General features: G+C 47.3%; 1 protein-coding gene across 5 annotated transcripts in view; it reads left to right on the top strand.

The window, feature by feature from the left end:
* NCAM1 (neural cell adhesion molecule 1) overlaps positions 1 to 14,257 on the top strand; it is a gene marked incomplete at its 5' end in the record, with an annotated part of 294,571 nt that overhangs the window by 265,313 nt on the left and 15,001 nt on the right. For 3 of the 5 annotated variants that reach the window (XM_080815557.1, XM_080815560.1, XM_080815558.1), the window contains 2 exons: positions 8,857 to 8,981; positions 12,995 to 13,172. In XM_080815557.1, the coding sequence (XP_080671683.1) occupies positions 8,857 to 8,981; positions 12,995 to 13,172 (303 nt within the window). Of the gene's footprint in view, positions 1 to 8,856; positions 8,982 to 12,991; positions 13,173 to 14,257 lie in introns of all 5 variants that reach the window. The other 2 variants (XM_080815556.1, XM_080815559.1) reach the window with 1 other exon arrangement.

Raw genomic sequence — 14,257 nt, 5'->3', positions numbered from 1 at the left:
TATAGGACAAAAAGGAATGTAGATCAAGTCAAACAAGAAAACCTTTTTTTTTTTTTTCATTGTCAAGGTCAAATGCATATCTTATCGGTGCAGCCACAAGTCTGGAGAAAGAACTGTATCCAAATGGCCCAAGCAAATGTCCAGGCCCTTGTTCAGTGTCAGAGTGTTAGCTCATGAGGCCAGGGGTTCAGTTTCATTGCCGGGTGTCAACAGAGCCATCTTCTCAGCCGTCAGAAGGAAACCTGTTCCCTTCTGCACTGGCCTCCTCCTTTGTAGGTGGCTCAGTTTGGGTATCTCACTGGGGGCTCCGGGATAATGTGGGTAGATGAACAGGGGAGTGAGAAAGGACCGCCAGGACTGCTTTCTCCGGCCTGCGTCTCCCAGAACTTATTCAGCCCATCCCCCTCTCCGCATGCACCAAGGGAAACAGGAAATGGCTTTTCTCCATATAATGCAATATTTTGTTCCTTCAGGGCACACAGTCTTGGGACTTTTCCTGCATGACCCATGTTCTCTCTCATCGCCCTTGTTTCCCAAGGATGCCAAGACATTTCTGGACTCTGTGAATAATAACTTGCTTTTTTTCTTTTCCTTCAGCAGTCTCCTGGATTGACTTTGACCTCCGGGTCCTGACAGAACCTCCCCCCTATTTCCAAACAAGTGTACACCCTCCTTGATGTATTAATATGCAGTGTTGCAACTGTATCTAATGCTTATTGGTGTCGTTAACCAAATGCCCTTATTGATTTATTATCCTTCTATTTCCGGGCAGTTTGTCCTCCCAATGTTTCCTATATATGCTGCTAATTTAATTTGATTTCTCCTTTTATTTAGTCTGTGATTTTGTTGTTGATTTTTTCTCCCTGCCCATTGTTTACATCAGTTTTTAATTTTTTTGTATTTTCCATGTGACCTCCTCCACTTTCCTTTCAACCAATCATGTGCGTGCGTATCATGTGACTTTGTCATGTGGCTTGCATGGTGCTGATGATGTCGTCCACGCTGGTGAACAGAAGGTAAAACTCTTTGTTCTGATCAGGGAACTAAACCTGGGACCACAGCCAGGCACCTAGGGCCCACTCGCTTCTTCCTGTCTCAGATTTCCCGAGTGAAGCCATTTGAGAGATTTGCTCTCCTTCTCAGTTCACCTCTAGAATTCATCATTCTTTGCAGCCTTGACATGACGATTTGATACTGGGACAGCCTTTGGTTTAATATTTCACTTTGAGAAACTTGGCCCTGCAAACTGCCATCTATAGTAAAACTACGTTCACCCCGGCACAGTTGGCCAACTTGAATTTTTACCCGATGGTTCGTAAAAATTATTTCCCAGAAAGCAGTTTTGCAAATTACCTTTGCGACATTGTTGTTTAACTTTATCCAGTAGTCCTGAAAACCACAGTTGCTCTAAAATGAGTCATGTCTGCGAAAATGTGAAATGTATCTGTTTGCAACCCTGAAAGGCTACAGAGAGAAATGTATCCATTACAGTGGTTCTGTTTGCTCAAAACCAATGAGAGCACTTCATAAAATTCATGCAAATTGAGGACTTAACTGAAACGAGAGTTTTAAGAATTTGGCATTAAGGCAGTTTGGATCGTTGATGTGTCACTGTTTCAGAGTGACCCTCCCCCTGGGCAGTGGGCACAAGAAATCACAGCAGAAGCTGGCAGTTACCATGACTAGGGATCTCTTTGTAATCGAGAAGCACATGATTGACCCTTACAGCAAAGGAAATAAAATTATAGCCTCATTAAGTGCAGAGCGGTGACAAAATAATTAGTTAATATTGTGACTGTCACAACCTTGTGAAAACATTTCTCGCTTACCATAAAGAGAAAAGGAAGCCTCTGCTCACAGCTTCCCCACTGTAAAATCAAACACCTATTCAAAACCTGCCCTGGGAGTCATCTGCATTCTGTTCTCTTCTAACTGAAACTTGTACGTCAGATCACAACCTGAGACACACACAGGCTGCATTGATCACAAAAGCCAGACTAACACGAATAACCGCCCAGTGTGCCCGTGCATGCAAGGGGGTCCTCATTTGGCCTCACGTCTCTGAGGAACTGTCTGGGCGACATCCACACGGACAAAACCATCCACAGCTGTCTCGCATGCATGTTCTCTGTTCCTGGTCTGTCCCTTCGTTTCGTGCCCGCCACGTGTGTGAGCCCTGCACACTGACCACCTCCAAGGGACATCAGCCTTCTGGGCATGGCCACTGTGCTCTTTTAGAGTCCCATTTACAACCAGAGTCCTGGATGAGGTCTTGGGTCAGAGCCGTCTGTCATTTCCAAAAAGATGTTTGGTGTTTACACTGTATGAAGTAAGGGTGTCCCCAAAACAGGGGAGTATCAGATGTGCTAAGAACTTTGACCTGCCTTTAAAAGGCGACCGAATCTGGGAGTCTTAGGGCAGACAATACTGGGAGCCTATGATTTTCTAAACTCCCCCAAGTCTCACCCAAAATGCTGTGATTTCATTATTCCCCTGAGGGGAACCGTGTTCTTTTAAGACTTGAGGTGATGGCTCCAAGGCTAATGTACTAGGGAAAAACCTGGATCTTCCCCTGAGATCTGAAGCAGGAGCAGATGTGGAGTTGAAACCCGTTAGTTTTTTTCTTAAGAACAAGTATAGTCATTTCCGTGCAGTGCTGTCATTCAGGACGAACCAAAGCACCACACGAACGAGGTTGAAACTGACCCACACCTCTGAAGAGAGATCTCTTCCAGAGGTTTTAAGCAAAGCAAGAAATGTTTGAAGATGTATCCTGCAGTTGCCCTAGAAACGCACCTTAGCAATGGCCTTGGGTGTCGGTAAAAATGTGGCCAGTACTTAAAAAAAAATCACTTAAGTGCAAGGGAGTTTGGAAGCATGATTACTCCCTGATCAAAGCACATTTCCCTTCTGGGACAGACTTCTCTGGCCCTTTGCAAAGGGACAAGCAGAGGACTCCTTATACAGATGAACAGAAAGCAGCTGGAAATGACTTTTAATAATAAAATTGAAGGGAACAGGGAGATCAGAGCAAATAAAGTCTATGGGGGAGAGAAGTAAAGCTTAGTTAAGAACATGATCGCCTCCTTTCTCCGGACACGAGTAAGGCTTTAAGGTGAGAGGGGCCTCGCTGAGGAAGGTCTAGTGGGCAGGGGGTCTCCCAGGAGTGGACTTGCTGTGCCGAGCTGCCGAGCTCCGGTGCTCCGGTGCCCAAGTTTATTTTTAATATCCTGGCCCCTGGGCACGGCCCGGCCTCCTTCCTCCAGTTACTCCCATCAGCCGTGAGGACTCTGTGGAAATGGGCCTCCTCCCCTCCCCACCCCCAGCATGTGTGCGCTGAGAAGCCCCCTGCACCCCCCGTCCGTGTGCTGCATGTCTGAGCATGGTTCCCCGCCCCCCGGCCCGCACCCATTCATAATGATGTTCTTTTCTTTAGCTACTGACACTGCCTCTCCTACTAGGACATGCTGACTCTGGTGAACTAAACTCCGTAACACCCGCTCTTCCTTCTTAGATTGAAAACATCACTAACCACCCCTTCCACTCCCTCCTTTATTTTTTTACAGCTGTGTGTCTGGACTGCCACGGGTCTCTGGCAGGTCGGCCCAGACTTGTCACCAGGGGTTCTGCTCTAATTGCCTTTATTCCGAAGGATTCCCTGCACTGGTGGTAGAGAGCTAGCGTGAAGGGTCTGCAGGGGGAGGCAGTGACGCGTATTGGCCCAAATCCCAGGTGCAGAGGCCGGGGGCTCTGGAAAGGGCCCAGTTCCCTAGGGCTTAGCAGTGTGAGGTCTGAAACCTTCCAGGGGCCTCATGCTTCTTTCTGAGTAACCTAATGTGCGTAAAATAGTGTTGTGCACAATCCCCCTTGAGGCCTCGGAGGCAGGAGCTGAGTTAATTGTTGGAGGTTATTTTGGTCCTAACTTCCTCAGCCTGGATCAGCCCCATAACCACAAGCCACACCTTCGTGGTCATATTTTCTTTTTAGGTTGATGAAACAAAGATAATTGATCAATTAATCTGTTGGTGTTTTCATGACACCCACGAGAAGGGACTCGGTGCCTCTGTGGTTCAGTCTGTCGAAGTTCATTTGTTGCTGTTTCATTCATGCCCCAGGCTGCCCATGCCCCCAGCTCACACACTCACATTCACAATCCTCAAGGAACCCAATTCGAAAGGGACGTGTAGGCCAGATGCCCCTGTGACCATGGCCTGAGTGAAACGCCCTTTATGTAAGAGCCGTACCTACTCGTCATGCCCCCCAGTGTTTCCTGGAACCTGTAACCAGGATAGCAAAGAGTTAGGTCATGTTAGCACAAGCAAATTCTTAACAACAAAGAGGAAAGAGCTCAGGAGAAAAGGAACACTTGACTCCCAAGGCCTGTTTTGGGGGCCCAGGACTTAGGACAAATGGAAACCCATCCCACTGTTGGCCCCTCGCTGGGACTGTCAGAAAGCCCCCTCAGCACCCCTAGAGTAGCCAGGTGGGCCGTCAGAGGGGGCATCACAGGGACTTGGAGGCTCCAAAGCACATTGGACTCACCTGTTCGGCAGAGAGCTAGGTCTCAGGAAGGACAATTAGGCTCATAACTGCACATCCTGCTTCTCTTAGGTAATTTGCCCATCCGCCAAGGACCAAACTTGTCACCTCTTATAATTTCCAACGTTCCTGAGTTGGGAAGATCTAACGCGCTTCCTTTTTGAATAGCCAAATCATACACCGTGGGCTTTTCTAAACAAGTAACAAAAAGGCATCTGTATGCTTCAGATTGGTTTCAAATTGCTCGCAAGAAGTAATTCAGGGCAGGGAACAGGAGTCAGGATACGTACGCAAAAGTAACAGGATTTGTGACGCCAGACAATCCTGTTTGATAGAAAAAGGGAGAGTGTCCAGTGGGAACCCTACGTCCATCCCTGGTTTGCACTCAGATGCCCAAAACTCTGTGCCGTCCCCAAGTGGATGAGGAAAGAGTGTGGGTCGGGCCTCCCTGAGCACTTCAGTCAGAAGATAAATAGAATTCTTGGTACTTGGGCATTTTTCCGTGAGAACTAGAGTATTGTTTTCCTTCTCAAATTCACAAATGCTGTCCACATGCCCTGGGCTTGCTGTAATTTGTGTGGTGGAACTCAGATACCCAGCAGTAAGATTTCTGACCTCAGGGCTTGTGCTGACCAGGGGAGGGGCATGAAGCTGACTCCGATTTTAGGGCACAATAGCACGAAAATGACAACCTACAGTCTGCAAGGCCAGAAATAGACATTTCAATTACGATTTCTAAGGGGAATTTATAGGACCTGCCTGTAACATTTCTGACTGTGTGCTGTCTCTGTGGTATCTTCTTATTTTCTGGCACACACGATTTACATTCTTTGAGCAAATACCAGGGCTGCCTAATATCTTATATTTGTTATCGGCAAGGTTTATTTTTAAGGTGCTGTTGGTTTTTTTTTTTTTTTTTAGTCTTTACATAAAATATTTGGGGGGGGGTGAATTTGACTCATGGCTGAAGCTAAATTCCGAAGGTGTAATTAACCCCAGGGGTTTTCTTGGAGCAACCTGCCCATTGCTGCTGAATTGCAAACCAGCATTTACAAATAATTACAATATTGGTTTTGCTGAAATTACCCATAATGATTTCAATCAGAGCAGCCATTTCAGAACAGAGCGCACATTGGGACCCTCTAAATAATTTCCTCTCCTAATGTGTTCAGCAAAGCAGTGAGCCTCCCAAACGCCAAGGCCCATTTCTCCAGCATCCGTCCCTCCCTCGTCAGGCGTGGCTAGAGCCGCCTTCTTGCCGAGAGCTCAGGAAGCATTTCTTTAGCCTGTTCGTAACCTTCAGAAGAACTGGCAGATGCTGAACGTTTGAAGATGGATAACACAGTTCATTTGGCAAACAAAACCTTGTCTTGTTTACCTTTGAGATGCCAATGCCTAAGGGTCTACCTGGGACCTAGAAGGGAGATAACTCGGTTTGTTGAGTAAGTCATAGTTAAAGCACTTGAAGTGATACACCTAAATGTTACACGATATGCTCTCAATTCTATGAGAAAGTTAAACGTATGTGTCAGAACGACGTCGTCATCACTCCGATGAAATGACAGTGACAGAGAGCATTCTGGCTTTGGTCAGTGTTAGAACTGTGTTCTAACCGCGCCGTCGAGTTTTTAGTTGTATCTCTGTGATTCCGTTTCTGTTTTGTCTGAGACACATCCAAAGATAAGACTTGACTACTGTCACTGGGGCTGTGGGTTTCCGCAGAAGTTCCTTGGCCAGATTTTTGTTCAGAGGTCTTTGAAGAGAGCTGGGGGTCTCTTTTCGAAGATAGGACTTTTAGGAGGATAACGCTTTAAATTGTTAAAAAAAAAAAAAAAAAAAAAGATAACCGTGTGCCTTAGAGATGTGGAATTAGTGATCTGGGGGTACATCGCCCTGAAATTGGCAGGACATCCTTATTTTGAGTCTCTTTCACAGCGTTGTGAAAATGCCCAAGGTGTTCTTGGATAGTTCATCCTAAGGCAGTGACTGACTTCAGGTCACAGCACTGGCAGAGGGAGAGGGGGCCCTGGAGAACACCCAGCCCAGGGCCCCTAGTTTGCATCTGTGGATAGTGAGGCAGAGGCCTAAGCGATTAGTTTTACAGGGACCCCCACAAACATGAAAGGAAGCACCTCTTCTAAGTAGATACTCCCCCCCAAAGCAAAGGCCTTGGGGCAAGGACTGGGTCCTTGCCCGGTGAGTGTGTCGGAAGGGCCACGATGCCGCCTCCTTCCCTCCATCTTAAGGCAGAGAGACCACCACTGAGTCGGTGTCACAGTTCCAAATATGGAAGTCATCATTCACGCCCATCCCTGCTCGGGCCACGAACCATCCCCATGTGCCTGGGACTGAGGGTTGTTCTGGAGTGCAGGACTTGCCCGGGCCGGCCAGGATGAGTCGGTCACCCTGCTTCAGAGATTAGGACTGGAAAGTTCCACTGGGCCTCATGATTCCATTTGTTCAGCACGGGTGACTCTCCACAGGCCTGCCCCTTTCTGACGTAGCCTCCACCTGGTTTGAGTTTCTTCATACACTGGATATTCATAACGATATAAGCCACTACAAAACTTTGGTCTGAGACTTAATCCAAAAGAATTTGATAAGTGTGCCCCCCCCCGACATTATCTAAACCAAATTCCTAAATGTCCGCCACTGAAGAGCTGAGGCCAGTGGCTAGAGAGTGGCATGAAAACAGGACATGTCTTTGCCTAAAACCTTGTTTTTATCTTTTTTAATTCTTGGTTTTCTTTTTCCTTCACCACCAATTGAGGAAAACAAACCACAAGCACAATTTTCCCTAAATCCTTTCTCCCTCAGACACTAAGATGAGGCACCCTCCCATCACGCACTCCCACATGTCCCCATCACCACGGCTTCTCAGGCCTAAGTGTGCACACAGATCGCCCTGGGATCTTGTTAAAACGGAATCTGCATTTCTGACGAGCTCTGGGTGGTGTGCGTGCTACAGGCCCAGGCCGAGTAGCAAGGGCTGTCCATTAGTGCTACCTCTCTGTTTCCTCCTTGTCTCAAAGGGAGGGGCAGGATGAGCAGCTGTTCTGAGGTTCCCGAAGTAGCTGAATGAGGAGGGCGGGCTGAATGGCTTTGCCGGCAGCCTTGTCACAAATGGCCAATGGTACACTTTAGGATGATGAGGTCCGAAGCTTAGTGACAGGCCCTTCTGGGTTTTCGGTCACAAGTCTGTGATCCTATCCTCCAGCAGACAAGCCAAGACAACCCTTACCCAATGGTAATTATTGGATAGACTCTCCCCAGTTTCTGTCAGAGGCCATGAACTAGACATAGAGTTATGTCCTCGTAGGAAATGCATGATCCTAAGTGCATTAAATCTTCATTGGGACTCCTACCAGACCTTCTCTCACCTCCTTGCTTCTAGTATCCACTAATGATGTAGCTTGTCTTAACGTAAGTCAGTGTCTTACAGAAGAACCATCCCAGCCCTCGTAGTTTGTCCCGTACGAGCCCGTCTTCCTTCTCTACCTTAGATTCACAAGCTGAGTGTGTACTGCAAATAGAGACCTCGACTCTTTTCTCTTGAGGAACCCTAAAGACGTTTGTTTCCTCTCTTCTCACAAACAAAAGACTTTAATGATTGTCACTTTAAACAAGGTGCCGAGGATTATCACTCAGGCAGCTGAGCCCTGAATGCAGGATGCTTATAGGAGACTTGCCCCTGGCAGCCTGGGCTTTATTTAAGCACAACTGGAAACTTGTCATGTTTTTAAATGAGTCTAAGTAATATAATTTAATTCATAGAAAGCAGGTCACAAGCATGCAGCGTTGTTCCACCCCTGCTAGAGATGTGGGTCCCCTGGACCCCCAGGTTGAATCATGTATCCAGGGAAGAGACTGGCTGTTTTGAAGAATTATTTTCTGGGTTTAAGTTTTCTCCTTAAACACTTATACACATTTTCCTGTATTTCAGGCCGTTCTTCAAAATGTATCAGGCTCATCAAAGTTAAATCTGCAGTTGTAAGAGCAGGCAAAAAGGAAATGCAAGCACTAGGGAGAGACATTTAAAAAAAAAAAATCCTGTTTCTAAAATGGTAAAAAGGACTGTGCTATCAGGCAGGGTCTCCCAGAACATTCCCAGAAAGCGCTCCCAGTTTGGGGCTGAGTCTGACACATTTAACTGGAACCCGAAGTTTTATATTTATTGCTTTTTAACCATTTGAATTTCTGAGAAAGCAAGAAAAAAAAAAAAAAAACCCAGCCCCACCCCATCACTACACCCCATGCTGATGGATTGGATTTTCCTTTGTGGGCGAAAATGTCACATGACTTAACTGGCTGTTTCAGGTGAACCCAGCGCACCTAAGCTCGAAGGACAGATGGGAGAGGATGGAAACTCCATTAAGGTGAACCTGATCAAGCAGGATGACGGTGGCTCCCCCATCAGGCACTACCTGGTCAAATACCGAGCGGTGAGTGGCTCCGTGGCCCCTACCCCATCTTCACCCCCACATCTGCAACCCTAACATCCACCTTGTTGGGGCAACAACATGCAAAGCCCAGGCGGGGCAGAATCGTTCTGTGTCTTGCAGAAGGCTCAAGAGCCCTGGTCAGGGTTTTAAATCCCAAGCTTGACCTACAGCCATCAGGCCATGTCCACGCTGGGACCATTTTTTTTTTTTCAGTGTTCCAAGATTGTTTGTTTATGGATCACACCCAGTGCTCCATGCAATCCGTGCCCTCCTTAATACCCACCACCAGGCTCACCCAACCTCCTACCTCCCTCCCCTCCAAAAACCCTCAGTTTGTTTCTCAGAGTCCACAGTCTCTCATGCTTCGTCTCCCCCTCCAACTTGCCCCAACTCACTTCTCTCCTTCATCCAATGACCTCCGTGTTATTCCTTGTGCTCCACAAGGAAGTGAAACCACATGATAATTGATTCTCTCTGCTTGATTTATTTCACTCAGCATAATCTCCTCCAGTCCCGTCCATGTTGATACAAAAGTTGGGTATTCATCCTTTCTCATGGAGGCATAATACTCCACTGTATATATGGACCACATTTTCTTTATCCATTCATCCACTGAAGGGCATCTTGGTTCTTTCCAGTTTGGCGACTGTGGCCATTGCTGCTATGAACATTGGGGTACAGGTGGCCCTTTTCACTATGTCTGTATCTTTGGGGTAAATACTCAGTAGTGAAATTGCATGGTCATAGGGTAGCTCTATTTTTAATTTCTTAAGGAATCTCCACACTGTTTTACAGAGTGGCTGCACTAACTTGCATTCCCACCAACAGTGGAAGAGGGTTCCCCTTTCTCCACATCCTCTCCTACACTTGTTGTTTACTGTCTTGAATTTTGGCTATTCTAACTGGTGTCAGGTGGTATCTCAATGTGGTTTTGATTTGAATCTCCCTGATGGCTAATGATGATGAACATTTTTTCATGTGTCTCTTAGCCATTTGTATGTCTTCCTTGGAGAAGTGTCTGTTCATGTCTTCTGCCCATTTTTTGATGTGATTATCTGTTTTTGAGTGTTGAGTTTGAGGAGTTCTTTACAGATCTTGGATACCAGCCCTTTGTCTGTAGTGTCATTTGCAAATATCTCCTCCCATTCCATGGGTTGCCTCTTTGTTTTGCTGTTTCCTTTGCTGTGTAGAAGCTTTTGATCTTGATGAAGTCCCAAAAGTTCATTTTCATTTTTGTTTCCTTTGCCTTTGGAGACGTGTCTTGAAAGAAGTTGCTGTGGCCGATATTGAAGAGTTTACTGCCTATGTTCTCCTCTAGGATTTTGATAGATTTCTGCCTCACGTTGAGGTCTTTCATCCATTTCAAGTTTATCCACGTGTATGGTGTAAGAGAATGGTCGAGTTTCATTCCTTTTGCATATAGCTGTCGAATTTTCCCAGCACCATTTATTGAAGACTTTTATCCCCTGTATATTTTTTCCCGCTTTGTCAAAGATTAGTTGACCATAGAGTTGAGGGTCCATATCTGGGCTCTCTACTCTGTTCACTGGTCTATGTGTCTGTTTTTGTGCCAGTACCATGCTGTCTTGGTGATCACAGCTTTGTAGTAAGGCTTAAAATCAGGCAACGTGATGCCCCCGTTTTGTTTTTCTTTTTCAACATTTCCTTAGCAATTTGGGGTCTCTTCTGGTTCCATACAAATTTTAGGATTGTTTGTTCCAGCTCTTTGAAAAATGCTGGTAGAATTTTGATTGGGATGGTATTCAAAGTATTGATGGCTCTAGGCAGTATGGACATTTTAACAATGTTTATTCTTCTGATTTTGAAACCTCTAAAATGACTGAGGTGGTGACAGACTCCTACCACGATTGATTTCTCTGCTGCTTGAACATTTCTACAAAGTGATTTTGCCATTATCTGGTGGTTTTTGCAAATAATATACTGGTATCTCATAATCAGTATATTTGATAAAATGTGTATTATGGGCTGGGCACTGTGATCATGTGCATTGTCTCCCCATGAGAACCCTGTGAAGTTGGCCTTAGGATTATCTGCCCTTTACCGAGGAAGTAACGTACCCATGTGATCTCTCAAAGCTAGGTGAGCAGAGTCTGAATCCGGGTCTGTCTGAAGACACTTGGCTCTTCACCCTTGCCTTAGGCTGCCTTACCATCCCACACCACGGTCGTTCTCACCTGCCCCTCAGATCCTCCCTGAGCTGGCCTAATCTTGCTCACAGTGAACTTGGCCCTGAACCCTTTCTTCCTGGTTTGCTCACCATCTAAGATCTAAGATGTCATCCTACTTTGTACCTCCAGGCCCCAAAAATGAGAATCCGTCCCACTTTCTTAGGTTTTAGAATGACCCTGGGCCACTGCCAGCACACTCAGTTGCTGAGAGGTCTAGAGGCAGTGTCTGAGCACTGGGAATAGCCTCTTGCTAGGACTTCTTACCTAGGAAATAATGAACCAGAGAGCAGTGCGCTTTCCTGAAACAGAAAGAAAGGATTTTTCAAGGAAGCTGACTTACTCCTTCTCTTTTGATCAGCTGCCACCGAAGGGATGGGGGAGCCCTTGCCTGGTTAGGCTTAATGGAGAGTCACTACAGCAGAGCCCCACCAGGCACACTTCCCAGCTGGTAGGCCGACCTGTCATTCCACTCAGCCCTTCCCCAGTTGATTGCAAAGCCAGGCAGGAGGAGGACGTCAGAGGAGGAGCCTCTGTGGACATCCCTGAGGCCAACCTGAGAGGTCCCTGTGGTTTCCTCACTGTGGAACAGGATCAGGTTTGAGCGGTGGCCCAGCACCGCCCATGGGAAGTGGACAGTGTGGTCAGGTGGGCTGTCTCTGGCCCCTGTTAGGCTGACGTGGCCCAGCCAAATGTGGGATCCAATTTTGGCTTTACCACTTCCCAACAGGTCACCCAGACTTCCAAAAACCTCCATTTCTCCATCCGTAACGTGGGAATGAAAGAGCTTATCAAGTTATTGTAAACATCAGTTATAATACAAGCAAAGCACCTGAAATGTGCCCAACACATGGAACCCCCTGTCCCCTGCCCTGTAATACAATAATATCTGCTAAGCGGTTGGCCGGGGCTGGAGACACCTCCCAGATGAGGCCCCCAGAGATGTCAGTTTTCCAGAAGAGCCACCGTGGCTGTGCCTGGCAGGTGTGCCTTTAAAAATTGGTGGGGACAGGACACTAAGCTATGTGAGATTTCGACAGCCTTACCTGTCTTCTCTTCTACTTCAAATGCTCAGTGTTTGCTAAGTATTGTTGTTATATGTTACTAGTACTTTTGTGTAACATAATATTTGCTTTATATTCTGGTTGCCTCTTTTATAGAGTTTGCCAAGGAAAGGAGCCTTTGAGAGAAAGAGAAGATGTAGACAACTGAATTTCTTTTAAGTTCTTTAAATTAGAATTGGGCCACTGGTGACCCTGGCCAAGCAAATGTGCAGCCCAACAAAACCCTTCGCAGGCTGGGATACAATGAGAAAATAGTGGAAAGTCTAGAAATCATGGGGCCAGGCACATAGTAGGTGTTCAACAAATGGTAGTTTTTATTGTTAACAAAATGAACCTATGCCACGTTTCCGTGTGGGAAGGTGAGTCACACAGCTGAGTGGGAGCAACATTCTGAAACAGGACAAGCAGCATATTCGTTGCATGGCTCTTCTGGGGCGTCCATGTGCCATGCCTTCCAGAATGTTCTTGAGTCCCTGGGTGCCCTGGATGGCAATGGGACAAGACACTGGAGGGTTGCCCTATGGCACCCGCCATCAGCCGCTGTGCTTAAGAAATGCGAGGTTGACCTCCTGACCTACATCATCCTCAGGGGTTTTCAGGCTGGTAAAGAACAACCACCCTGTCCTCTCATCGGTTTTTATTTGTATTATTTTGTACTGATAGTAGTGACTCCCCGAAGCTCTTCCTGTGAGTGGGTCTCACCAGCATTTTCATCTAAACTGTCCTGGTGTCTTGTGTCTTTCCTGCCGGTTTCTCCCAGAAGCTCTCCTCCGAGTGGAAACCAGAGATCCGGCTCCCGTCTGGCAGTGACCACGTCATGCTCAAGTCCCTGGAATGGAATGCGGAGTATGAGGTCTACGTGGTGGCTGAGAACCAGCAGGGGAAGTCCAAGGCGGCTCATTTTGTGTTCAGGACCTCGGCCCAGCCCACGGCCATCCCAGGTATGACGGCCTCTGCTTTTCTGTGAGTTTCCCGCTTGGAATTAATGCACAATGCTTCACCTCCTAACGTGCCTGAACAGCCCCTGACAACTTGCTTGCTGCCAGCCATCCTCATGATTGGTCGCCCGTGCAAAGCTTCATTGTGCTTTGTACCTATCCGTGCAGTGGGTTGAGATGTATTGGACCCCCGGGAAGGCTTGGCCAAGCATCCTGGGGCAACGGTCCTATGTCATTCAGCCCTGGAGGACTGAGGCTAAGCCGGTCCGCGGGACTCCTCAGATGGGAAAAACCCAGCTCCAGCTAAGCCTTGGCAGCTGGTTGAGTAAGGATCTTTTTTCGAGACCTTATCTACCCTCTGCCATTTCATACGAGGACCCCCTAATTGTTTTTAAGCGCTTTCTTTTTGATGCTTGCTTATTGCACAATCATGGTCCAGATCTCTTCTCTGTGGGGACCCCAAGAGAAGGAAGAGACGGTGCCCAGTTAGTTAAAAATCCCATTTTCTGAGGGCCTCTCCACTGCAACAAAGATTAAATTGAATCGCTTGAAACAGAGCAAGTGGAGAAAGGAGATGTTGGCAAATGCCACCTGTGAAAGGCGCCCGCTGGAGACCATGACGGGAGTCGTGGTGGTTCTCCTAGGAGACACACACCTGTCTCTAGGGATCCAGGACCAACTCAAGTGTGGGAACAAAGTGAGAGTCCTGCCTGCTGGCCCAGCCGCCTTGCCGCTGATGGTTAGTCTCTGCATTGACCAGACTTCAGAGCAGAAGGCAGTCTTCAACACCACTCTGCTTCTCCAGATCAGCCAAGTGCCAGCCACAGGCAGGAGAGGGGGACACCGACCATATAGGGCAGCCTGTTGGAAGGGGGCCCCGTAAACTCTCTGCGTGTTCAAGCATGGTAGGAAGATGTCCCAGCTGCTTTAGTGTGGCCCCCTCATGCCTGTCCTGTCTCTGATGCTTGCCTGGGCGCTCTGCTCAGTTGTCACAATAGCGCCTCCCAGTGGGAGAAAGAGAGAGAGGCTGTGGCCGCCTAGGACGTGGGCCTGCGTGTGCGTGAGTGGGTTAAGGAGACGGCAAAGAC

Source organism: Martes martes (genome assembly GCF_963455335.1).
Source record: "Martes martes genome assembly, chromosome: 10".
Lineage (NCBI taxonomy): Eukaryota > Metazoa > Chordata > Mammalia > Carnivora > Mustelidae > Martes > Martes martes.
This window is presented reverse-complemented; position numbering and strand designations above follow the sequence as displayed.